Source organism: Theropithecus gelada, chromosome 7a (genome assembly GCF_003255815.1).
Source record: "Theropithecus gelada isolate Dixy chromosome 7a, Tgel_1.0, whole genome shotgun sequence".
In the NCBI taxonomy this organism is placed as follows: Eukaryota; Metazoa; Chordata; class Mammalia; order Primates; family Cercopithecidae; genus Theropithecus; species Theropithecus gelada.
Window position 1 is genome coordinate 33719933 of NC_037674.1, and position 27847 is coordinate 33747779.

General features: G+C 41.6%; 1 protein-coding gene and 1 long non-coding RNA gene across 4 annotated transcripts in view; one reads left to right on the plus strand and one right to left on the minus strand.

The window, feature by feature from the left end:
• Positions 1-1957: 1957 nt before the first annotated feature.
• LIPC (lipase C, hepatic type) overlaps positions 1958-27847 on the plus strand; it is a 159123-nt gene continuing 133233 nt past the window's right edge. Inside the window, exons 1-2 of one of the 3 annotated variants that reach the window (XM_025390222.1) lie at positions 1958-2203; positions 22758-22885. In XM_025390222.1, the coding sequence (XP_025246007.1) occupies positions 22798-22885 (88 nt within the window). In that variant the 5' untranslated portion in view covers positions 1958-2203; positions 22758-22797. Of the gene's footprint in view, positions 2204-22562; positions 22886-27847 lie in introns of those variants that run through there. The other 2 variants (XM_025390223.1, XM_025390224.1) reach the window with 2 other exon arrangements.
• Positions 25685-27847, minus strand: part of LOC112627667 — a 65095-nt gene continuing 62932 nt past the window's right edge. Inside the window, exon 3 of the long non-coding RNA XR_003120207.1 lies at positions 25685-27706. This is a non-coding gene — a long non-coding RNA (uncharacterized LOC112627667). The remainder of the gene's footprint in view (positions 27707-27847) is intronic.

The following is a 27847-nucleotide window of genomic DNA, read 5'->3' on the forward strand; positions in this document are numbered from 1 at the left end:
GTACCTAGAACATATTCTGTGTAAAATCAAATTGAATAATTTTATATATATTTTCTTTTGAAAAAAAATGTACACATGATTAGATTCAAGAAAAATTGAATTTCTGGTACAAAGGTGGAATAGGGACATGGCTTTCCTAGTCTAAGAAGCTCACAAATAACCGAGAGCCCGCTAGATAGAGTTGTTGACACAAGAAAGTTGGGTAGTACTTTCAAAAACCTGAGATGGGTGGGGCGCAGTGGCTCATGCCTGTAATCTCAGCACTTTGGGAGGCTGAGGCGGGCACATCACTTGAGATCAGGAGTTCGAGACCAGCCTGGCAAACATGGTGAAACCAAAAACACAAAAATTAGCCGGGCATCATGGTGCATGCCTGTAGTCCCAGCTACCTGGGAGCCTGAGGCAGGAGAACTGCTTGAACCTGGGAGGTGGAGGTTGCAGTGAGCCAAGATCCCACTACTGCACACTAGCCTGGGAGACAGAGCGAGACTCTGTCTCAAAAAACAAAAACAAAAACACAACCTGAGATGGACCGTGTGAGCAGGTGATACCATCAGGGAGTGCTCAGTGGGTTCTAAAAACCCCAGCGTCCTGCACACAGCAAAAGCTTCACAAATATATAACAAACAAACAGGGAAAATAAGTAAAAAACATTATGGCTGTGAGCTAAATAAATTCACAGATAATCTTCAAATTAACCTGGGTAGAAACGAGTTAGCAATACTGAGAAAAGTGGACGCTATCAAGGGTGTTAGAGTTATTTTAATCCTCTTGACAGCACTTTGAGATAGAGGTTTTTGTCTCCAGTTGTTTTTCAGATGAGGTTGACGAAGGTTAAGTAATTTGTGCAAGACCATATAATGAGCAAGTGAAAGACCCAGGACTTGAGCCCAAGGCTCTCTAATTCTAAAAGTAGAATCTATCCCCTCAGTCTATTCCATTGTTGCCCAAGCTAAGGTTAAGAACACAAATCTGGCTGGGCACGGTGGTTCATGCCTGCAATCTCAGCACTTTGGGATGCCGAGGCGGGTGGATCACTTTAGGTAAGGAGTTTGAGGCCAGCCTGGCCAACATGGTAGAACACTGTCTCTACTAAAAATAACAAAACTTAGCTGGGTGTGGTGGTGTGTGCCTGTAGTCCCAGCTACGCAGGAGGCTGAGGCAGGAAAATCACTCGAACCTGGGAGGTAGAGGTTGCAGGAAGCCAAGATCGTGCCGCCACGCTCCAGCCTGGATGACAGAGTGAGACACTGTCTCAAAAAACCAAACAAACAAACAAACAAAAAAGAGACCACAAATCTGAAGCCCCATTCCAGACCCACTGAATCAGAATCTCTAGGGAGGGACTTGGAAACATTTGTGTAACAAGACACCAGAGGAAGATTATTCTCAGAGAAGTTTTTAAAAAGAAAAAAAAAAAAAAAAAGATGCCTCTATTGCTTCAGATGGGAAACGGACCTGCAGCTTCCTCTGAGTGATCAAATAGAAGCCATCAGAGATTTGAAGTTCATACAACTAAAACTAAATCAGGTCAGTCTGCAGCATACCAGATTATGGTATTATAGACTATTCTTCAGTTTGGTAATATAGAATTGTCTGATTTAAGGTTTTCTGGATCCTAAAATACTAAGAACATTTGAAAAGTTAAAAATGGGTTCCAGTTTAAACCTCAGACTTTTTTTAGCTTTCCTCACTGACTCTGATCCTGAGGAGCAGAAGTGAATGTGAATGCCCTTTGAATTCCTAGCAGCTTTCACTGATGCAGAGGTTCCAGCTCTACAGGGGCTGGAGGACTGCTGAGGAGAACCACAAGCTGAGAATCAGTCCTCATCTCTGGTTGCCCCCCCACCCCACCCTCATTGCCTTTCATTGGATGAGCAAGTCACACAATCCAGGAAGTAGAAAATCTATCATTGCTTGCTTGGTTTTTCTTAGTTTCAGTTTTTCCACGCCTGATGAGAATTGCCGAGGCACAGCAAAGCCTGCAGCTTCCATACCCGTCATGAGAGCAAATAACTTATTCGTAAACCTAAGCACTTAATTAACTAAATGGAAAGCAAGGCAGTGAGTGATTCCTGACATGGCTGAATGTAAGTCAAGCTGTGAAGCTCCAGGTACAGCCAGAAATGGAGATGGACAACTTGAACTGAACCCTGAGAGCTTCTAAAGGGCTTTGGACCACTGCTTCTCAGCAGTTTTTCTTGTAAGTTATTCCCATTATCTCAAAGAAAAATTTAAAATATGGTTGGAGAAAAGTATAGAACTGATTATCCCCATTTTGAGCATAGATCATCGTTTAACAAACTTGCTTTATAATTGCCAAGAAACTTGCTTTGAATGGTATTTCCAGACATAATGTCTACAATAGCAAATATTGACAATTGCATTTTACAAATAATCAGTTTAATATGCTTTAATATGCTTCTATTTGTAAGTGCTCTTGATCTCATTTAGTCTTCGAAGCAACTCTCTCACGTTGGTATGCTTATTAACATGATTTTCCAGATAAAGATGCCTGTAAGTAGCTTCCTCACAGGGTATTTAAGGAACTTGTAGAAGGTCCACAGCTAGTAGCTGGGAGCCCATCTCATATCAATACACTAGCTTCACCCCAAAGAACTTTATACATTTAGGCCATTGATTTCTAAAAAGACAAATTCTCATGTTAGATTAAAACATAAGACCCAACAATATGTATGTTTTTTAAAAATAGGAATCTGTTACCAAAAAAATGCAGAAATGCTAAAATAAAAAGGTTTTATGAGGAAACTCATACAACAAAAAGAAAACAGTTGGTAAAGTTGATAGCATATAAAAGAGATTTTGAAGCCAAAAACATAGGGAGAGGATACAAAGAAGCTCCTGATTATGATAAAAAATATAAAATTAACTGTGAAGACAGAGATTACTAAAGTTAGAAATGCAAAGAGAAATAGATTAAAAAACAAGCAATTGTAATGGGAGGGTTTAATTGATTTCAAGGCTAAGAAAAAAATAGACAGTATTAAAAAATAAAGACAAATTTAAATAGACAAAAATTTGGAAGACATTGAAGATGTGACAAAAATAGACAATAGAGGTTATGTTATACAATTGATAAGTTACAACAAATACACATACATTGAACTCAATACCAACATAGATTATACATTTTTTCCATATGTGGGCATTGGTACATATATACTAACTCTCAAATAAGGCCCCAAAAATTGAATCAAGAGGAAAAAATATACATATTTTCTCACCACATGCAATAAAACTAAATGTGAATAAGTAAAAGCAATGAAAGGAGCCTCAGGCAAAAGAATAATCTAACCAAGAGCCTTTGCAGCAAACAGTTCAGGGTTTAGATTATAAACTCCATTTCTTACTGCAGTGTGACCTGGGCAGTTTACTGAACCTCTCTGAACCTTGGACTCCTCATCTAAAAATGTGGCTCTACTTTGCAAAGTTGTTACGAAGATTACCTATGAAGTATGTCAAATAAACTAAGACTTAAAAGGGAGTTAAAACCACAGCCATACCATATAACTCCATTTTTAATGTACTCATATTTAACTAGAAAAAATGTCTAGAATTTTTGTTGATTGAAAGCAAAAGTCTATAAAATATTCGTCTAAATACTAACCGTGATTATCTCTATGCACTCTATGCATATCTCTATATTTCTGCTGATTTTTGTTATATTGCTTTATCTTTTCTACTATGAATACATAGTATATGAATAATAAAAAATAGTAAAGATGAAAATAAACATGAACTTCTGAAAAACGGGGTACAAGAAGAAAATAAGTATTTATGCTTGGGTGGCCTACAGATAGTGATTGCCATAGGCATGCAGCCATCTCAGTCGCTTGCCTGTCATTATAAATTTTAAAATACCCCCAATTTCTGTCTTTCTACATATATACATATATACATGTATACGCACACACATATATAAAACACACATATATTTTATGTTTATATATGTTATATATATGTTTTATATATATATATAAAAAACACAATATTGGAATAACTGACAATTTGAATGTGAATGGTGGGATTAATCATATGGTATCAATATGAAATTTCCTGATTTTACTGTTAAATTTCTAATTTTACAAAAGAAAATATTTGTGTCAGGAAATATATATTGAAGTATTTAGGTATATATATATGTATGCAGCTTACTCTCAAATCGTTCAGAAAAACATTCACATATACTTAGAGACAGAGTGAATGATAACTAGGGAAAAATACAAACCAACAGTGCACCTAGGTAAAAGGTGTATAGGAGTTCATACTAGTCTTTTAACATTTCTATTAGTTTAAAATTATATTAAAATATTAATAAAAATTTACAGCAGCAACAAATTAATGGGTATCAATGTCTAACAACCACAAAAACTTTCCTAAACTACAAGTTCAAGTAGAACAGGGGTCTCCAATCCCCAGTACCAGTCTGTGGCCTGTTAGGAACCCGGCCACACAGCAGGAGGTGAGCAGCGGAGCTATACCCGTATTTACAGTTGCTCCCTATCAGTCACATTCCCGCCTAAACTCCACTTCCTGTCGCATCAGCGGGGGCATTAGATTCTCATAGCATCCGCAAATCCTATTGTGAACTGTGTATGCGAGGACTCTAGATTGCATGGTCCTTATGAGAATCTAATGCCTGATGATGTGTCACTGTCTCCCATCACCCCCAGACAGGACCATTTAGTTTCAGGCAAACAATCTCAGGTCTCCCACTGACTCCACATTATGGTGAGTAGATTACTGTTATATAATTATTTCTTTATATATTAACAATGTAATAGTAATGGAAATAAAGTGTGCAATAAATGCAATATGCTCAAATCATTCTGAAACCATCGCCCACCTACCCCCATTCATGGAAAAATTGTCTCCCGCAAAACTGGTCCCTGGTGCCAAAAACGTTAAGGATCACTGAAGTAGAAAATTAAGAACATGATAATAACTTTTGCGATGTTTATAAAATTGAAAACACCCCATATCAAAAGGGAGGGGGCTTTGTATAAATCAGGGCCCAGAAGTTAAGGCATAAATCTATGTGCTTTTATTTTAGAAATATGAAATAAGCATTTGACTTAAACTCTTATGAAGACAGTCATTATGAAGGAAAACAGAGAGACAATAATAAAGAATAAGAGCAGAAATAAACTAGAAAAGAGGAAATCAGTGGAAATAATAAATACATGCTCATTCTGTGAGATTACAAGATAGATCAACCCCTTGGAAATATAATAAACAAAAGAAAAGGTATAAATCAACAAAATTAAAAACAAGGCCAATGATTTAACAACTGATATAAAGGATTTTAAAATATAAATGATTGCAATGCACAATTTATGATAATCAACTTGAAATGCTTAGCCAAATGGACAACACAAAATACAAACTGGCAAGAGAAGATGTAGGTAACATGAAAATAATGATGAAGGCAAAGGAAACTGAAAAGTTGTTATTTAAAAAAATCTCATCTACCACAAGAAATATTATGACCTCAACAAATTTACTGAACAATATTACTACATACTCAAACAGATTTTTCTGTATTATGTAATCAGTTCCAAATCACAGAAAAACAAGATCTGACACCCAATTCATTCTAAGAGATGAGTATTATCCCCATCCAAAAACCTGTAAGAAATACCACACAGGTGCACACACACACATAAACACACAGTCTTAGGATGGCAAATGTGAACAAGTGCAATTCCAGTAAAACTGGCTTGAAATGATTACAACCAGGCTCAAGGACATTAGCAGATTTTCCCAAAACAGCTGTTAAGTGAATATATGAATACACAAATGAAGAAAATAATGCAGGCAATTAGCAACATCTACCTGAAAGGCAGGAACGGCTTGTGCATACTATTTGCTAAATTTTGTTGATCAATAAATTTTATCGATCCATGGGTTCCTCAAGGAGCATAGGCAGAAAAAAATCATTTTTAACTGAGCTTATAAAATGCAGCTATAAATTAAAACAATAGCATGTAGTCATTAATTAAGGTAAATTCTACTGATGCCAGAAGATTATAACAAATCACAGAGTATCTTTTGTAAAAGAATTACTATTTGGGCTGGACGCCTATAATCCCAGCACTTTGGGAGGCCGAGGCAGGCAGATCACGAGGTCAGGAGCTCGAGACCAGCCTGACCAACATGGTGAAACCCCGTCTCTACTGAAAAATATATATATATAAAAGAGTTGGGTGTGATGGTGTGTGCCTGTAATCCCAGCTGCTCAGGAGGCTGTGGCAAGAGAATCACTTGAACCCGGGAGGCAGAGGTTGCAGTGAGCAGAGATCACACCATTGCACTCCAGCATGGGCGACAGAGCGAGACTCCGTCTCAAAAAAAAAAAAAAAAAAAAGGAAAATTGAAGAAATGAAGACATTAAGGATATTCCTGAAGGGAAAGACTGTATAAATCTCATTAAACAAAAATGTAAACCCTGTGAAACATGACATTACAGGCGATATGAAAGACAAAACGCAAACTGGGAGGATATTTGCAATGAACTAATAGAAATACAGGCAAAATATATGAATAAGCTATTCTCAGCAACAGAAATTTGAACGAACAATCACGCACATAAGAAAATGTTCGACCTCACCAGTAATCAGAAAGTTTAAAATTAAAACAATGAGATACCATTTTACATCCATCAAACTGGTGAAAATTAAATAATCTGACATTATCAAGTGTTGGTGATGAGGTGGAAAAATTGAAGGAACACTCACGTTTTGCCAACGATATGCTCACAGGAGTAACCATTTTGAAGAATAAATTGTCAACATCTCACTAACTCTGACGGGATGTATATCTTACAATCCAGCAATTTCACTTCTAGGAGTAAATTCTAGAAGCTTTCACTTGTGGATGATGCAATGTCTACTGCAATATTATAATAGTAAAATGAAAAAACTAAACGACACAAGTATCCATCAACCCAGTGAACAAATTCTGATACATTCAAACAATGGGACCATTTGTAGCTGTTTTATCAACAGAGATAAATCTTGAAAATACACTGCTGAGTGACAAAACAAGTTTCAGATAGATGTGTAGAGTATAAAAGTTTGAAAACATGCAAAATAATGGTACAGTCAGCCCTCTATATCCATGAGATTCCACATCCATGGATTCAATCAACCGAGGATGCAAAATATTTGGGGGTGAAATTACACAAAGTTCCGAAAGGCAAAACTTGAATTCACCACATCCTGAGTACCATGTTAAAACCAGGCAAACAAAGCGATGTATAGGCTTTGTATTAAGTATTATAAGTAATCTAGAGGTGATTTACAGCATATGAGAGAATGTGCATAGGTTATGTGCAAACACTATACCATTTTGTATCAGGGACTTGAGCATCTGTGGGTGATCCTGGAACCAAGCCCCCACAGACACTGAGGAACTACCGTATATATTTCATAGCTACATACATATGCTGCAAACACATACACACAGAGATGAGAATGATAGACACCAAACTCAGGGTGACGTTGCCTCTGAGACAGGAAAAATAAGACCAGGCTTGAGAAGAGACACACAGTTATACTGGTACAGCATTCTACTTTTTAGCAAAAATAGGAAGCAAATATGACAAAATGTTAGGATGTGATGGAGCTGGGAAGTAGATGGTATTCCAAACTATGCATTGTACACATGTGTGTGTTTGAACTCATTATAATTTCTTAAATGAGCACCCCAATTTTGAAAACATATAAAAAATATACAAACCTATAAAGTACATAAAATATATAAATACCATGAACAGATAAGAAAGAAAAAAGGCAATAAAAATGGAAGTGGTGATAAATTCAACTTCAACCCACTGGTTTTAAAGAAACATTAAAAAAATGCACATACCATTTTACCTTATCAATTTAGCATAAAATTACAAAAATGTTAATAGCTAATGTTAACAAGGGTGGAGGATAGGACAGAAGAGGAGTACGTTCACTGTTAATGAGTACTTAAAATGATAGAAATTTACTTAAAGTAGCAGTATATATGTAAAGGCAAAATATATAGATAGATATAGATACCTAGATATAAAACCTTTGCCTTAGCAATTCTACTTTAAGAAATTTATACAAAGGAAAATGTGGTACATATATGATGTGTAGTATTATTTTTAAGGAGTACTATGCAGCCATAAAAAAGAACAAAATCACATCCTTTGCAGCAACATGGCTACAGCTGAAGGTCATTATCCTAAGCAAATTAACACAACAACAGATAAACACTGCATGTTCTCACTTACAAGTGGGAGCTAAACATTGAGTACACGTGCACATCAAGATGGAAATAATAGACAGTGGCATTCCAAAAGGGATGAGAAAGAGAGGGGGACAAAGGTTGAAAAAAACCTATTGGGTACAGTGTTGACTACTTGGGCAATGGAACCATTAGAAGCTCAAACCTCAGCATCACACAATATACCCATGTGACAAACCTGCACATGTACCCTCAGAATCTAAAATTTTTTTAAGTTACTAAAAAAATAATTTATACAAAGAAAATAATCATACATGGGGACCAAGATTTATGCATATGTTTATAGTAGCATTGTTCATAATAGTGAGATCTTAAATAAAGTTAATGAAAAAACAATAGGGAATTAAGCCAATTATGGTACATCTATAGAGTGTAACAGTACTCTGTAGCTATGTAAAATAATGTTTTAAAAGAATATTTAATGCCCCTGAAATATGCCATTAATGTGTTGTTAATACACAGGTATTTAAACAGTTTGTACAGTGTGTTTACAGTTGTATTTTTGTAAATAAATGTATACATAGAAAAAATGACTTGGGGATATCCACATCAAAATGTCAACAGTGCTTATCTCTAAATGTGAAATCACAGATCTATTTATGTTTTTCTTTTTGTTCTTCTTTATTTTCCTATTTTACAATAATAAACATTTATTGATTTTATAATAGAAAAGTCATTAAAATAAAACATGCAACAAAATAAGCTCTGGTTGATTAAAGATTTAAATATAAAATCTAATTATGATAGAACTTGCAGACAATTGGAAAGAGAGTTTATCAGCTCTCTGGGGGAATTTTAACTTTCTCAGCTTTGAAGCAATTGAAATGATTGCACTATAAAAATTAGCATTACTAAAGATTTTTTAAGAGGGAAAATATTTCTATCAAACATTACAAAGAATTAAGATCTATCATAAATAACTAATTCAAATTTGTAAAATAAATGTCAAGATTCCAAAAGATAAATGGGTCAAAAACAGGACAATTCTCATAAGGAACTTGCAATTAGTAGATAAACATCGTGGGGAAATGTTAATTCTCGCCAGAAATCAAAGAAATGTAAAGGGAAGCAGTCTGGAGATGCCGGTTTACATATTCTAACGGAACAACAAGAAAAAAATGTCAAATGCTGATATCCATTGATGGTGGAGCTGCCTGGAAATTTATCCATACATTCATTTATAACCATATTGCTCATGTCCTTTTACCAGAAAGGTTACCACTAAGAACTGATTCTTTTTTTCTTTTTTTTTTTCTTTTTTTGAGACCGAGTTTCACACTCTTGCTGCCCAAGCTGGAGTGCAATGACGCGATCTCTGCCTCACTGCAACCTCCGCCTCCCAGGTTCAAGCCATTCTCCTGCCTCAGCCTCCCGAGTAGCTGGGATTACAGGCATGCGCCACCACACCTGGCTAATTTTTTTGTATTTTTAGTAGAGACAGGGTTTCTCCATGTTGGTCAGGCTGGTGCTGAACTCCCAACCTCAGGTGATCTGCCCACCTCAGCCTCCCAAAGTGCTGGGATTACAGGCGTGAGCCACCGCGCCTGGCCAAAAATCAATGCTGAAGAAATAATTTGGCTAAAGCAGAAAGGTTCCTCCTCATCTCCTTGACTTCTAAATGTTGGAACACCCAGGGCTCAGTCCCTTGACACCTTCTCTTTTCCACCCACAGGCAGTGTTTGGAGGATCTCACCTACTTACGCAAGTGAGAGGAGCCACAGGCTCTCTCGGCGTGGGCTCCAGGGAGAACTCCGGCCAGAGCAGAGGTTTTCCTGGGAGTGGGGTAGGGGAACCTTGAGGGTCATTCAAGGACTCTGACCTCAATCAGACAGGGCAATGAAGGAAAGAGAGACCAGCAAAGACAGTCAGAGAGATGCCTAAGGTGAACTTGGTCATTATATTAACCCCTACACAATAACAAAGCATCCAGGCTTGATCCTCCAGGGCTTACCGGTGAGGTCCCCAGGAATTGCCTAATTGCAGTAGCCCTCAGCTCACTTGCAGGCCGCCAGAGCCCCGCTGGCCCTGACCATCATCTCCAAAGCCTGAAGGAATTACTGTGAGACAGCCCACTGAAGGTGGGTACTTCAGAGAGCCCCGCCATGCCAGGAGCCAGAGCTGCCCCTCTGTTGGTGGTCACCCTGGGAATCTGGGACAAGAAGGTGTACTCCGGTCTGATGCCAGAAAGTAGAACTTCCTGGGTCCCCAAGTCTCAAGATCTCTTTGCTCCACCAATGTACCCTACCCATCCACTCATCCCAGCCTGGGGCTTCTGCTTCACCTGGGTCTTTTCATTACTTAAGGACTTTTGGGCATCTACCATCTCTTCTTCTTCTACTACATTTTCTTTCTTTCTTTTTTTTTTTTTTTTTTTTTTTTTTTTGAGACAAGGTCTCTCTCTGTTCCCGGGGCTAGAGTGCAGTGGCCCAATCTTGGCTCACTGCAACCTCCACCTCCCTGGTTCAAGTGATTCTCCTGCCTCAGCCTCCCGAGTAGCTGGGATTACAGGCCTACGCCACCATACCCAGCTTATTTTTGTATTTTTGGTAGAGACAGGGTTTCACCATGTTGGCCAGGCTGATCTCGAACTCCTGACCTCAAGTAATCCATGCGCATCGGCCTCCCAGAGTGCTGGGATTACAGGCATGAGCCACCGCACCCAGCGTCATCTCTTATCCTTATGACCTTGTGAGGTAGGCATCCCAGGTTTCATTTTCCCCGTCGTATAAGGGTTATGACTTACCTAAAGCAGTGCTGGACTCCAACCCAGATCTTCTGCCCTCAATTCCATGTCCATCTCTGTGACCCCAGGTTTGGCCAAGTGTGGATCTTGCTACATATGAACAACCTGCCATTTCCTTCTTGTGTATGCATTGCCTGTGGAAAATGGACAAGGGACATTTTCATCAAGAGCTAAAACAAGCAATTTTGCTTTAGAGATGATATGTAGCAAAAAGAAATAGTCCTGGAGGCAGGGAGCCCTGTTGCATCTCCCTGTGTTCTGCTCCTGGCTGACCCCTGAGATCGTATCATGCTGTTTGCTAGTGTGTGGAAAGCCTGTTTTGCTCTCTAGGAGTCCTCCGCAGAGCCTGACAGATTTGGTGATAGGAATGGAACTGTGGAGTGAAGATGGCTATCTCCAGGTGTCACTCCAGTTGCCATACATGTAGAGAAAGCCTAGACACCACTACAGCTCTGTCCTCCTATCCCTGAACTTGGCCCAGAGGTGAAGTTTCTTCCCCAACCCTTGCTCAAATGCTTTCTTTTTCCTCGAAGAATCCAGGCTGCTGAGCAAAGGGGGAGATCCTGGGATCTTCACCCGAATCATCTGGAAGTTTCTTGGGGTGCCAGAATTGAAAGTGGAGCTGATAGGGTCAATCCATCAGGCACCCTGACCCTAGACGTCCAGGCATCCCCCTCTGAGGTTGAAGAACTCCCCCTCTATCAGACCCAAAAGTGAAACACAAACTTTGCAAAGGCACGTTTGTACCAACTCCTCTGGGCAGGGCTGAGTGGAGTTTTCTCTGGTGCTGGGCACATGCTGCTCACATACTCTTTGGCCAGTAGACACGGCCCCTGGGGTCTGAGTATGCAGATGGGGGAGAGGCTCACTGAGGAGCTCTGGACATTGTGGCTCCAGTGTGTTACCTCCTGGCCTTGGCCTCCTATCCCCAGCTGGGCTGAGAAGACCCCAAAGAGGGCCTTTCCCACTCTCTCAACCGTTTTCTCTGGTGATTAATTATATAATGTGAGAAAATGAATCACGTGTTTAAATTCAGGGTTAGCTGGGCTAAGCTAGGTGATAAGAATTACTCAAAAACAAGAAAGCAAATATTGGGGGTAACGGTGCTTTTTATTTTTCTTTTCTTTAGTTTTTTTTTTTTTTTTTTTTCTTTTTTTAGATAGAGACAGGATCTTGTTCTATAAAGCTAGACTGCAGTGGCATGATCATAGCTTACTGCACTCTTGACCTTCTGGACTCAAGCCATCCTCCCACCTCAGCCCCCCAAGTAACTGGGACTACAGCTGTGCACTGCCACACTGGTTTTTTTTTGTTTTTGTTTTTGTTTTTAAGTTTTTATAGAAACAGGGTCTCACTATGCTGCCTAGGCAGGTCTCAAACTCCTGAGCCACCACACCCAGCTTGCTTTCTTTTTTAAATAGAAAGGAACACAAAACAACTTAGGCAGTTAGTTTTAAAATCAAGAACAGGAAGCAAAGACTCTATCTATACTTTAAAACATTGTAAATAAGTCTCCTATTCTTTACTATTTCAGTTAAATGGGCAGGAAACAAGAAAGGGAAGGAGCAGGTGAGGGACGGGAGAAATAAAAAGCATGCCGAAAAACTGCAGTAATAAAAAAAAACACACTCATAAGCTGACACGTATTTCTTGCGCACTATGGTATGCACAATTCATGTTTTTCTCATTTAATCTCCCTGCAAGCCCTGTGAGGCAAATAATTTTACTACTCCTATTTTAAAATGAGGAAACTGAGGTGCCAGCTATTAAATAATCTGCCTGCTTACTGGCACTAAAAACGGAGAAACCAAGCCTGGAAATCCAGTTCTCAGTGATCAGAGTCTTCACTCAGGAGGTAAAAATGCAGCAAGAGACAGCTTTTTCCTCCAGAAAGAACCTTATCCTGTTATCGTCAGAATTCTGTCGCTAAATACTTCATCATTTTGTAACAATACTAAATAAAGGGGAAATTTTGTATTTCCATGGAAAAGGACACATTGTCTACACACAGCACAGCCTCCCTGAGTTATGAGATTCTAGCTTTCATTGCCCTTGAAGTATTTTGCAACTCTGTAAATTGCAGACAATAGCAATGCAAAATGCAAATTCTGTCCTATCCTGTAGAAGTTCCACCAGCTTCACTCCCACACTGCAGAAAAAGCTACTTTTGCATCCATTTGCCATTTGTACATTCATTGCAACATTTCTTTACTCTTATAAATTTGTGTGTGTGTGTTTTGGCTTCTCCTTTGAACTGGTTACAACACCCTTATCAGTTTCCTCATTAATTAGTTAAGTAAAATATTTATCATGTATTCATTTTTATATTTGAGAGTCATGATTTTACCTTCATTTTTAAAGAATTATCTCTTCATGGAATTATGAAAACATATCAAAAGAATCTTGCTTGTTACTTTCTGAAGGACCCCAGGCATGATCTAACTCTAATGAATGGCTTCAGGAGTAATTGAATAACTGATGATGGTCTCAGTTGGGTCTTGGGCAGCACAGCCTCATCCTGACAACTTCCTTTCAAACACTGCTCTGTCCAGGACAAAGCATCATGGCCAAAGACCCCGGTCCCCTCTTCCTGACTGGTCTCCTTTACTGTTGATTGAGGAAAAGTAATTGGAATATAAATTATATGATTCTGTCCGATTATAATGTCTCCATTATTTCTAACTTCTGCTCTGTCTCGTACTTTATCTCAGAGCTATCTCCATTAAGTAGCTGAGAAAAGGTTTGAGAACATTTGTTTTAAAAATAATAATAAACATGTGATGTGATGGTTAATATTAAGTGTCAGCTTGATTGGATTGAAGGATGCAAAATAGTTTTCTTGAGTGTGTCTGTGACGGTGTTGCCAAAGGAGGTATTAGTAACATTTGAGTCCGTGGACTGGGAGAGGCAGACCCACCCTCAATCTGGGTGGGCACCGTCTAACAATCTAAGTTGCCAGTTTGGCTAGAATAAAGCAGGCAGAAAACATGAAGGACTTGACTTGCTGAGTCTTCCGGTCTGCATCATTCTCCCATGCTGGATGCTTCCTGCCCTCAAACATCAAACTCCAAGTTCTTCAGCTTTTGGACTCTTGAACTTACACCAGTGGCTTGCCAGGAGCTCTTGGCCTTTGTCCACAGACCGAAGGTTGCACTGTCGGCTTCCCTACTTTTGAGGTTAGGGAACTCGGGCTGACCCACCACTGGCTTCCTTGCTCAACTTGTAGATGACCAATCATGGGACTTTACCTTGTGATCGTATGAGTCAATACTCCTTAATAAACTCCCTTTTATATATAAATGAAATACACATGATATATGTCTTTATATGCAGAGCAAGAGCATGACACAATTCTATCTTTTAAGCAACTGATACACAAAGATCTTGCAGCCAATCCCTACTGTACTTGGCAAAACTACTTTTTGTTGTATGGACTTTGAAGTCAAACAAACATAATCCAAGTCCCATTCCACCACTTACTACGGTACGGATGTGAGCAATTCAGTAACCGCCCTGAGCCTCAGCTTCCCTCTATTCAAAGGGAAAAGTCATGTCTACATCACAGGACTCTTCCTGAAGTGTGAATGAGATCACATGGCGATTCTGGCACTGTGCAGGCACTTTGGAGGCTGGCTCCTGAATTGTTAACTCCTGACTTTCAGGCCTGCCTAGGAATCAATGATGAACCATGTCAGCAAGATACCCTGTCTTCAGAAACATGATGACTCACTCACTGGCTGCTCTTCAGAACCCGAAACACATCACTGGGAATGAAGAGAGTGGAATTAGGTCCTGGTTTCCTGCAGCCGTAGATTCCGTGTGCTAAACTCAGCAAACCTTTGTGAGACGAGGATGTGGCATCCCACTGCAGGGAGGCTTGGGCCATTGCGATCTGACCAGTGCCCAGCCCTGCCTGATACCCAGGGTGAGGACTGTGCCCCTCGACACCCCATGGTTGGAAGCACTAGGACCCAGAGAGAGAGCCAGTGTGCTGGTGCCCCCTTCCCCAAACTGTGCCCTTGCTTGTTGCAAGCAGCTAGTTCAGTTCATGGCTTAGGGGGAGTCTCCCTCGGGAGCCAGCATGGTCACCGCTCACCAAGCATGACCAGCATCCCAGCAGCTGGAGGAAGCAGGCACAGACTAGACACGTCATGAATCCTAGTCTATACTCCCCATCTTCCCTACAAAGGCGAAAACCCTGGGCAAACTTTACGGAGCCAACAATATTCACTATCTACGTGGTGTTCAAAGCCAACTTAAATCTTTATTTCCTTTTGCTTCAAAGAAGAATACAAAGAGAGAAAATAGGCTTTCCATTCTACTGGAATTTCTAAGATCATAAAATGCATTATTGGTTCCACAGTATCTAGTCATAAAAAAGACTGCTCTGGTTCTAGGGGGCTGTTGTTGTTATGATGATTTTCCCAATTGTTCTACAATCTGGCAGCTGAAATCCTGATAAGGAGTGTCCGTGGGCCAACACAGACCAGGAAACATAAAAACAGGAAGAAAGGAGATCTCGACTCTTTGCTCCCTAGTTGCATAACTTGAGACTTAGGGAATCAGAATATTAGACCTTCCAGGGACCTAGCATCCTTCTATCCAATCTATATTGATTAGATATGTGACCGTGCATGAGCCATCACTGAGCCTCAGTTTTCTCACCTGTAAAATGGGGAAAATAATTCCTACCTCATTGGTTAAGAAAATCAAATGAGGCTTGTCTATGCAGAGAGTTTTTTAAGCATTTTCATGTGATCATTATTTAACCTTCATAATCCCATTTGACAGGCAGAGATAGGTTACAGAATTTGCCCAAGGTCACACAACTAGTTGGAGGCAGAGCTGATGCGAAGACACCCCTGGTCACCAGGCGTGAAAATCTTGGATGAATAAATACCTATTTGAAATGCTTGAAACACCTAATCCTTCCAAATAGTCTAAAATGTCCTCTGCAATCTTGTTTTCACCCTTCGTTTGTTTATTAGGTCTTTTTTTTTTTTCTAACACAGATAAGGAAAAGGTTAAACTCCAGTCCAACCACTTTCCAAATGAGGACACGTTCCAGGCCAACTCAAATTCACAAGGTTTACCTACTTGTTTTGCCATATTTCCACATGGTGCAAGAATGTCCACACAGATCAGTCAGTGACCCAATAAAAACTTGGTCATTCTTCTCATGGCAGCCTGGCTCCAAGCAGGAGTAAAAGAGGATAGAGTCATTTTCCTATAACATGATCCAAGGAAATTCATTTCATCTTGGAAGCGGACTAGGCTGATGTGCAGAGAAGCCTGATTCAGTCCCAGAGAAAGCCAGATATACAGGGATTAAGGATTTGTGGTTGTTAAGATCCCCTGACTTCTCCTCTCTCTGCCTTTTACTGGTGAGATGCAGTTTGGTATCTGTTCCTAACCTCTTAAATCTCAACTGCAAAATTAGGGAAATAACAGTGACAGATTTTATTGTTTCAAGAATTATTTTATTAGAACACCAACAAAAGCCTGCGTTTCTCAGGTAAGATATCCCAGTTCCTGAAGATGAAAAGAAGAAAACCTGATTCTGGGTATAAAATTCTGTTTCTGTCATCAGTGAACTTCACCTTGGTCCCCTTGCCTCTTCCTCTTGGGATCTGCTTGCTTTATCCTTGTAAAATGTCTGTTTCTTCTCTCCTAATTAACTTTCTTATCATCATGACACTAAAGAAAAAGGTCATTCTCAGGTCATCAAATGCCAGTCTCTTGAAATCTTTATTTATTCAAGAAGCTCTGCAAATTAAAAGAGAGCAAGAACTGGGCAATGTTTAAAAACCTAATTATAAAACTATTATTACTTTAGATCAAGGATTGCAGACCAGAGTGCAGTGTCACCCAAAATAGAAAGTCTTTAAAGAATTGCAAAGGGAAGAGGCCGGGCATGGTGGCTCATGCCTGTAATCCCAGCACTTTGGGAGGCCGAGGAAGGCAGATCACTTGAGGTCAGGAGTTCTAGACCAGCCTGGCCAACATGGTGAAACCCCATCTCTACTAAAAATACAAAAAAAAAAAAATAGCCGAGTGTGGTGGCACACGCCTCTAATCCCAGCTACTAGGGAGGCTGAGGCATGAGAATCGCTTGAACCCAGGAGGCAGAGGTTGCAGTGAGCCAGAATCATGCCATTGCACTCCAGCCTGGGTGACATAGCAAGATTTCATCTCAAAAAAAAAAGAATTGCAAAGGAAGAAGCCAAAGGGCTCTACTAACATGCACCATGCTGAACGCTCCATTGGAGGCTCCAAACTCTAAAAGGCTCAGGCTTGCCTCCTCTTCAGCTAATAGGAAATGAAGAGGCCTCAAGAAACTGCTGGGCTTCCTTGGGCATGAAAATGACCAAAGATGCTATGAATGGATCTACTGACTGTTCAGATGCATGGCTGGAGTCAAGCACATGACAGTCAGGTCTCGCGGCCCTGGGAGCCATTCTGTCTCTCTAAGGCAGAGGCTTCACCCATTTTTTGACAACACATCTTTATAAGCATTTTTTTTTAATTTGACGACTCTCCCCAATATCTATTTATTTGTTTATAAATAATATAGTGCTAGTATATTCCATAGTACCATGTGCAAATTACATAGTACTTATATACTATAAACATTATACATGCACAAACATGAACTTCTAAGGAAATACAAAGAAAAATCTGAAAGGTCTATATTATTTTTTTGTTGTGCCCCAATAGATCTCTCAAGCACCATTCTGAGGCAATAGTTCTCAAACTTTGCGTGACCAAGAATTACCTGGAGAACTTTTTGAAATGAAGGTTCTCCAGGCCTTGACCCTGATATTGATTCCATTACTCAGTATTCCTGGGATGGGCCCAAAAGTTGTCCTTTGTCTGAGCTCTGTAGCTGACTCTTATTCTGATGCTCAATTGGATTTTGGAGCCACTGATCCAGACCCTTGTGTTTTCCTGCCCCCTACATTTTTTGCTACAATTATATCACTGTGGTCTTATCGTTATCCACCTCCTGGACACCCTCATGATCCCCTCAGTGAATTTAAACATTAAAAAAAATAATAATATCAGCTACCATTAATTATTTCCTGTGGCCTAGGATTGCTGAGGGTTTCACATGCATTGCCTCACTTAATCAGACTAGGGAGGCATTATTAGTCCCATTATACAGATGAAGACAACTAAAGCTCAGTCACAATGTCTTATCCAAGTTCACTCAGCTAATAAGTACAAGAGATAGATCAGGAATTTGAGCCTGTATCTGTCGGATTCCCAAGGCTGGACTCTTTTTTTTTTTTCTTTTAGCGATAGGGTCTCACTCTGTCACCCAGGCTGGAATACAGTGTTGTGATCATAGCTCACTGCAGCCTCCACCTCCTGGGTTCAAGCAATCTCCCTGCCTCAGCCTCCCAAGTACCTAGGACTACAGGTGTGTGCCACCACACAAGGCTAATTTTTTGGTTTTTATGTTTATGTAGATGGGGTCTTGCTATGTTAGCCAGGCTAGTCTCAAACTCCTGGCTTCAAGTGATCCTCCTGCCTCAGCCTCCCAAAGCATTGGGATTTCAGGTGTGAGCCACTGCCCACTGCACCCAGCTCAAAGCATGGACTCTTGACTGCTAAGTATATTGCCCACAAAATAGGTCGTTATAATTTATTGACCCTCTACTATGAACCAGGCACTTGACTGGATACCTTACACACAAATCTCTAATATTCATAGCATACCTCTGTTTGTAGAGGTATTAATTTCAGTCCACAGATTCTGATGTGCAATAAATTTCTCTATTCTCTGTAACCCATCTAAATTCCTCACTCCCAACCCCTATTTTCAGGCCTTCTGGATTTCTTCTTCCCACACCACCCCCAACCCCAGTAGTTATGCCATAGTTCTGGACCAACACAATAGCCAGGCATGGGGTGAGGGGAGTGTGACCTAGTCCTCTGTCATCGGTCCACATTGGTGGCCACTGAGGGGTCCATCCTCCCATCAACATGACCTGCTGGCCCCAGACACTCACTGCTCTCCTGCCCTACATCAAGCCAGGTGTATCTTTTGCCCATCTGCCAACACAGCCATTTCCTCTCTAGGTTCCTCTCTTCCAGCAGGATTTCTGGGAAGCAAGGGACTGTCCCCTCTGCTCTCAGACCCATAGACAAACCTCCCCCTTCCACACCACCTGCAAAGCCCAAAAGACTGTCTTACTAGTGATAGAAAGGTGAGGGGTTCCTTCTTCCTTCATATACTTTCAAGATATTTTAGCCTTTTGCTTTTCTTTGTTGGCTAGAATTCACCTGCCCACACTTTGGGAGGTCAAGGCAGGAGGATCACTTGAGCCCAGGAGTTTATGATCAGCCTGGACAACACAGGAAGACCCTGTCTCCAAAAATAAAATAAAATAAATAAAATTCACTTGCCCTAAGTTCCTATATTTTTGGAAGAAAAAAGATTTGTAAACTTCTCTCTACTTTGCCCCTCTTAAGTGGAAGGGAGACAGTTTGGGAGAAAAATAAGTCGATATCTCAAAATATTATCACAGATACATGTTGTCCCCATTTTATAGGTGAGGAGATTGAACTCATTAAGGTTATATAATATTATACACAGCAAGTAGATAGGCCCCCAGCTCAGGAAACCTCATACTCTGTGAAGTCCTCCCCTCTTCCCTCCCAGTAGCCTCCATGGTCAGCTTCAAGAAAACGCAACAGAGCTTGGGCATTAAAACCACCACTGGAAGTTTGGATCTGCTGATGGGGCAGGCTGGAAGAGCTTAGGTAGAGGTGAAAGCAGACACCACCCCAAAAGGGGACAGGTACCCACTCCTCCTTGTCATTTTCCAGGAGAGCCTCATAGAGTTTGAGTTGGCATGAGATGATGTTAGAGGAATGTTGGGTGGTGCAAGTAAAGGAACTACAAGAGCTAGAAATGATGTTGAAGGCTTCTTCCCATGTCGAAAGTGTTCTTACCATGCAGAAAGTGGTAAGAAAGTGTACTCTGCAGAAATGTGGGGGGTGGGTGGGGGCACAGGGTTGGTATTTCAGAGGCACTTGGATTCAGTGGTGTCTTTTGAACAGTTTATGTCCAGAATAAAATGGGGAGTGGGAGTGGTTACTGTCAGTACCCAGAGGAAAGGAGATGAGGGTGGGCACAGGGGAGAGGAGCCCGAGATGGGTAGTCAGTTGGTTTTCCATGCCAGCTTTATAGGAAAAAAAAAAGTGGAACTTGCAGATTCTGCTTAACTGTGCAGGAGCCAGCCAAGTACCCAGGGCAGAAGTCCTTGCTCAGAAATTGTATATCTGATGGGCGCGATGGCTCACACCTGTAATCCCAGCACTTTGGGAGGTCGAGGCGGATAGATCACAAGGTCAGGAGCTAGAGGCCAGCCTGACCGACATGGTAAAACCCCGTCTCTACTAAAAAAACAAAAATTAGCCAGGTGTGGTGGTACGTATCAGCAGTCCCACCTACTCTAAAGGCTAAGGCACTAGAATCGCTTGAACCTGGGAGGCAGAGGTTGCAGTCAGCCGAGATTGCGCCACTGCACTCCAGCCTGGGTGACAGAGCAAGACTCCGTCTCAAAAAAAAAGAAAGAAAGAAAGAAAAGAAAAGGAAATTGTTTATGTGACGGGATGGTCCGCAAGCTGCAGGGCTTGGGAGGAAGGTACAGTCATAGGACAGAACACAGCTTTAGACTGGGTCAAGATCGTCCAAGTCTGCTGGTGGCTTCAGAAGACCCTTTGAATGAGGCTCATCCAGGCAATAATTACCATGTTATCTAATTTTACCCACTTAACATTTCCACTTGGATATCTAAGAGCCATCTCAAAGCCCCACGTGGCCAAGGCTGAATCTCTAATCTTCCCCCACCAGACCTGCTTCACTCACAGCTTTCCCTTCTTAGCTGACAGCAACCCCATTAATCTACTTGTTCAAGTTGAAAACCCGGAAGTCATCCTCAACTCCTCTCTGTCTCCCACATCTTGTAACTCAGCAGTCAGAAAATCCTGTGGGCTCTACCTTCCAAATATATCCAGCACCCATCCACCACTCCCCAGTTGCCCTGTTACCATGCTGGGCCAAGCCACCATCACCTCTCACTGTGTCACTGTAATAGCCTCCTAACAGATCTCCCCACTGCACCCTGGCTCAAACCAGAGTGATCTTTTAAAACTATAGTACAAATCATATCACCCTTCTGCTCAGAGTCGCCCCCGCCATATGTCACTGTATAAAAGTCAAAGTCCTTACAATGTCTCCCCATTCATTGGCCTCCTTACTATTCCTGGAGCACGCCAGGCATACTCCTACCTCAGGACCTTCGCACGGACTGCCCATAGCTCTCCTCCCCAAGATGTCCACAGGGGCAACTCCCTCACTTCCTTCAAACCTTTGCTCAAAGTTTAACTTCCCAATGCAATTCACTCTAATCACTCTGCTTAAAATCCCCACCTTCTTCTCTCCAACCCCATGCTTTTCTTGGGGTGATTCTCATTGCATTCTACCAGTCTACATAAATTTTTTTTTTTTTTTTTTTTTTTTTGAGACAGAGTCTATGTCGCCCAGGCTGGAGTGCAGTGGCGCGATCTCAGCTCACTGCAAGCTCCGCCTCCCGGGTTCAAGTGATTCTCCTGCCTCAGCTTCCTGAGTAGCTGGGATTACAGGCACGTACCTCCATGGCCAGCTAACTTTTGTATTTTTAGTAGAGATGGGGTGTCACCATGTTGGTCAGGCTGGTCTCGAACTCCTGACTTCGTGATCCGCCCACCTCAGCCTCCCAAAGTGCTGAGATTACAGGAGTGAGCCACTGCACCAGGCCCTAAATCTCTTCTTTATGATGTCTGTTATCCAACTCCTCCCACCTCCACTGATACATAAGGACTTGTATATCCCACATGCCTATAACAGGGCTTGGCACATAGTAGTCATGCCAAAATAAAAAAATGTTGAACAAATGAAGAAAGTTAAAATAAAACTAGAGGCCCAAAAATATCACAAAAGCCATCTATGGTAGCCTTTTCCCCACCTGATTTTGCTGAGTGGCCTTACTTTTCGTCCTCTACACAGCTGGAACATTAACGAACACAGAGGCGGAAGAAGTGTGTTTGCTCTAGGATCACCTCTCAATGAGTCACTTGGCAAGGGCATCTTTGCTTCCCCATCAACTCCTTTTGACATGAGGGTGAAGGGTTTTCTGTCCCTTTCAGTTGTAGAAACGTTGCCCCACCACACTTTGACCACAAGCGTCACCAATTTCACTGAACCCAACAGAAATTTGGACCCCCTGGGGGCTCTCTGCAAGGCAGGGCCCTTTTCTTTTCCTTTGGGCTTAGCCTGCCATTTGAAACACCACCTTCCTGAGCCAGCATCCCCCTTGCAGCACTGTCACAGGGAGGCTTAGGAAGCCACGTGGAAGCCACCTACCCCGACCTTTGGCAGAATTTCCAAACACAACACAGTAGCTTTAAATTGATTAATTTGGAACTCTGACCTTGGCCCCAAAAGGTAAGAATACATAACAAGGTATTTTATTCTCAAAACGTGTCAGGATAAGAAGCACTTCTGTAAATCGACCTTTTTAAAATAGATATAATTAGATTTGCGGTTGGGGGCAGTAAGGAAAGTGTCTGAACAGTGGATAACATGTTGAGAGGTTAATTATTAATGGGCAGCCTTCCCTAACAAAGTATCTAATAGGCATTCTGGTCTCTTTGGCTTCAGAAATTAGCAAGAAAGCCTGGACCCCGGGTGAAACGGAGAAATGGACATAAGTCCCCAGTGTTTCTCCATTCTCTTGGTTTTATGCATCTTTATCCAATCAAGTGCCCATGGACAAAGCCTGAAACCAGGTAAGAGCCTGACTTTTCTCCAGAGATGGGCATGAACTTTTCTTTTTAAAATGTGTGTCACAAAGAATCCAGGGGTTTCTGACTGGATGGGACAGAGCTTGCATTCAGAGCATGCCAGGTGGTTCTACACATGACCTCACAGGTTCACAGGGACACGTAGCCATTTGTAAGCAGAAATGAAATTTTAGAAAAGCATCCTGGGATTAAAAGTCTTCTAAGAGCGCCTGCAGCTAGCAGTGAAGTCTCTTGCATATCTGATATGGAAACAGTCACGCTAAAAGTTATTCAGTGGCGAATGATCTGAGAGCGATTCAGACCTTCCTGAGAGTTAATGTGGCATCTAATTTGCAACCAGGGAGCCAGGCTTGCAATGAAATGCTCTGTCGTGTTGGGGTTGTCTAATTGCCTGGCTCTCTCAGAAGAGAGGGGAGTTTATGAGAGTTCTATTTCCAGTCAGGTCTAAAGTAGAGATATCATTGCACAATTTCTAGACTTTGTTTTTCTGCCAAAGTTTTAGTCTGAGACTGAAGAATCCAACAGCAGTCCTGCCTGTTTTGTTTGTAAATTCACAAACTAGATTGACGGCCAAAGACAGATCAAATGCCTGATCAGGCAGGTAGAGTGGAGCCCAGATTCCAGGCTAACCAGTGGACCAATAAATAATGGATCAGTTAATTGAACAATTTGGCCAAACTAGACAGGTGTTTGGGACTTCGTTTTGGTACTGGTTACTGGTCAGGAGCCAGTAACGCTAAGGTAGAGTCTTAGATTTTTCTTTTCTCTGAGACTAGACTTGGAGGGAGCTCCAACAATTTTGAGAATTAGAAATTCACTAACAGGGGATGTATCTAAAAATTTCAGAAACTTTTTACCCTTTAAGGAAAACGTCGTTCCTTTGTATTTGACCATAATTTTAGTTCATAGGTCAGTTAATAAACTGAGTAGTAGTATTAATTATTGCCATTCACTAAGTATTTTCTGTGCCAAGCACTATACTATTTTTGATACATCATCTCATTTGTAAAGGCACATCCAAAAATGACCCTTACATAATAATTTAGAGCATACAGGTAAAATTGCTGGTAATCTTTATTCCCTTGGTTCACAATGATTTTGCTCAACGGCCTTTCCTGCCCTCTGCCCCAGAATGTTGTATTTGTTTGTTTACTTTTTATTGACGTTTATAACACACTTCTAGAAAAAGGCCTATAACATAAATCCTCCATGAATTCTCACAAACTGAACCAGTATCCCCAAAGCCTTCCTTGTGTGCCCCTTGAGACTTAACATATATGATTTTTCCTTTGGGGAGATTTTTCACTAAGAGAAACACGTCAGTTGCTCTTTTGCGCCCGGCTTCTTTCGTTCAGCATTACGTTTGTGAAAGTCAACCATGCAGTTTCGTGGAGTTGAGGCTCATTCATTCTCACTGCTGTAGCATGCCACTGTGGGACCACACCACACTTCGCTTATTCATTCTACTGTCGATTGGTCAGGGCTGCTTTTGCAATGGAGCCATGGGAATTGGAAGCTGTGAATGCTGAGGTTGAGGTTGAAGGGCGGGACGGCGTCCCCCAGGCTTCTGGGTATTGTCCAGATTTTCCTTGACCAATCTCATTGTCCTGGTCAGCCTGCTTCTTTCCCCAGGGCCTGGTTTGTGCAAATGCTGAGGGAAGTGATCACTATTAGCAAGAGGGTTCCTCAGGAAAGAGGATGCGAGTCAGGAGGCCTCTTGTTCTCTTGGAAGCAGAATCTCTTGGCAGAATTCTTTCTGCAATGAGTGAACCCAATCTGTGTGCATGTGGCTGGTGTGAAGTCTTTCTGAGGAAACTGCAGGGAAGCCAGTGTCCTGTGGCGGAGCCCTTGTCAGGCGCGTTTCTACACCAATGGTTCTCAACAGAGGCAATTTTGCCCTCCAGGGGACACTTGGCAATGTCTGGAGACATTTTTGGTTGTTAAGACCAGGGAGAGAGTGCTTCCCTCCCAGCATCTAGTGGGTAGAGGCCAGGGATGCTGCTTCACATCCTACAATGCACAGGACAGCCCTCACAATAGTGAATTATCTGGCCCAAAATGTTATTAGTGCAGAGGCTGAGAAACCATGATCTACGCCAAGCTTCAACTGTCACTCATCGAACACCAGGCAGTACTCCCTCAAGGACCCTTGCTCTTTAGCCCCTCCTCCCAGCCTACTTCTTTTGAGTATTTATTATTAATGACATCTTACTAATGGAGTCACTAATGTGCTGTGCACCCAGCATGTGCCAGGCACTCCACGGACATTTTATCTCATCCTCACCATATGGTTGAGTAAGCTGGCAGTTAAGTGCCTCGCCGGCGGTCGCATAGCTGGTCAGGGCAGAGCAGGGAGAGGTACCCGCAGCCTCAATCTGTCTACTGAGGCCGCAGTGCTCTCTGTCGAGCCCACACCCAGTGATTTGACAGCCAGAGGTTTCTAGAAAAGCATTCTGCTCCGTTCCTCTCACAGAGAGGCAGATTCAGACAGTTGTTCCTTCCCTTCAGCATTAACGGGGACTGGACAGAGTGAGCCGCTTGAAGCCCCCATGGCACATCACACTTACGCCCAGCCCCCCCCCCCCCCCCCGCCTGAGACCCAGGTTCCCCAGCCACTGTTGCCATGAGAGCCAACGCTGCTCCAAAGAGCAACTGCTGTTCCTAGACCCTGGCAAACCCCACCTTCAGGTACTGGGCCCACTATCAACAGGCGCCTTCTCCCTCCCCTCCACCCCAGCCTCAGCTTCCAAATCCTAGGAGCAGCTGAAAGCCACCAATTTAGTCAGTCCCTCATGAATGTCACAAGCATACATGAGCGCCTGCCATACGTGAGGCAGAGCCTGAGTACAACTCACACACTCTGTTCACACACCTTTCCTCTCTTAAAAAGCATTGAGGACCCCAAACAGTGTTTATTATGTGAGACATCAATATTTACTTCATTAGAAATGAAAACTGAGAAATCTTTAAAATCTGTTAACAGTTTTTAAAATAATAGTAAACCCTTGCATGTTAACACATAAAATGTAATTTTATGAAAAATAACTTGTATTTTCCAAATAATTTTAAATGGGGCAGAAGAGTGACATTGTTTTACAAAGAAATGTTGCAAATTTCTCTAGTATCTGGCTTCACAAGACAGCTGGATTCTCTTACCTGTTTCTATACTCAGTCTGTTGTGATGTGTTGCTTTGTTTGAAATGTAGGAAGAAAATCTGGCCTCCCATAGAGGAAAAGGGAGGACATCCTAAGGCGATCTCCCTGGGGCCTTAGCCTGCAAACTGCTGCGCTTGTGCAGTGGGCACGGTACAGCAGGGGGCTGCACAGCCATCCCTGCCTTGCAGGAATTTACGGCCAAATGGGTTAGGAGTGGGGTGGGGTGGGAATAGGGGGCCATGGGACTAGGTGGAGGGAGGATGTGCCAGCAATAAAAGGGCAACTGTCCGCGGAGAATTTAAATACAAATATAACCAAAAACTGATCTGCCTGTCATTATCACAATTCTAAAGAATGTCGGCCGGGCGCCGTGGTTCGCGCCTATAATCCCTGCATTTTGGGAGGCCGAGGTGGGTGGATCACCTGAGGTTAGGAGTTTGAAACCAGCCTGGCCAACATGGTAAAACACCATCTCTACTAAAAATACAAAACATTAGCCAGGCGTGGTGGTGGGCGCCCGTAATCCCAGCTACTTTGTAGCTTGAGGGAGGAGAATTGCTTGAACCCGGGAGGCAGAGGTTGCAGTGAGCCGAGATTGCGCCGTTGCACTACAGCCTGGGCAACAAAGCGAAACTCCGTCCCCCAACAAAAAAAGAATATCAGCGATAAAGGCAAAGCTCTTTCCAGAAAAAAGTAGTTTTATGGCCTAAGTTCTAAACAATCTCTGTGGTTTCTGTTGGGTTTTATGTAATAAGTATATGTAAGCTTCAAATTCATCACATTTTTATTATTTATCCTTTCATAAATATTGTGTTCTACATTGACATTAATTTGGAGAACTCCCAGTTATGCACTTGGCCCCAACATGCACAGATTCAGGGGCATGTTCTTGTTGCAAGGGTAAGTGTGCAATGGGTCAGATCCTTTGACGTCCTTATGTCTCCAGCCTCAGTGGCACTTATTACCTGCTCCTGCATGTAAACAGTAGATTCGAAATAAAAAGTGACAGCGTAGTGGTTGTACAAACAAAAAACCTGAACTTGAATTACTTCAATTTTGTCATCCTAGGTGACCCCTTTAAGCTTCTCATATGTGTTTAAAATTTAAAGCAATAAAACAGATTGTGAACAATGAGGTGTAACATCTTGTTTGGTAAGTAAAAATTTGGACTCATACACAAAATATTTTTACTGTATTTGAGTATCTTAAAGTTAAAATATATTTGTCTTTTTAAAAATTGTTCACTGCTTTATAACTGAAGAACAAATTGAGAAAGTCATGATGATTGCTGATTTTTACATAAATATTACTGAAATTGCTTTTGTCTTACAGAGCAGAGGGTCATTAGAATGATCTGTTCTGTGTGTCAAATACATGAGGTATACCACTGAGTAATGTACGTAAATGTTATCAGCTAGAACATGGCATGTGATGAGGACCATGAGAGAGGAATGAGTAGAAAGGCAAAGTTTACTTCCAAGTGGAGGGAAGAAGTCTTCTGGGAGGAGGTGGCATTTGAGTAGGGTGTTGAAGGATGGTAGTATCTGGACAGAAGAGAATGAGGCTTTCCTTGTACAATAGCAGAGGTACACAGCTGATAAAGTACATGGGCTTTTCAAGCTCAAAAATACCTTTCAAAAAATAGACCATCTAGGAAGAAAAAGAAAAAAAAAAATCCCATAGAACGGTGTTGATAGCAACACTGGTTAAACTGCAACAAACTGGAAACAAGTTGAATGCCCAAGCACAAACCGTTGATGTCAGGGACTCCAGCTATTGCTAAGTCCAACT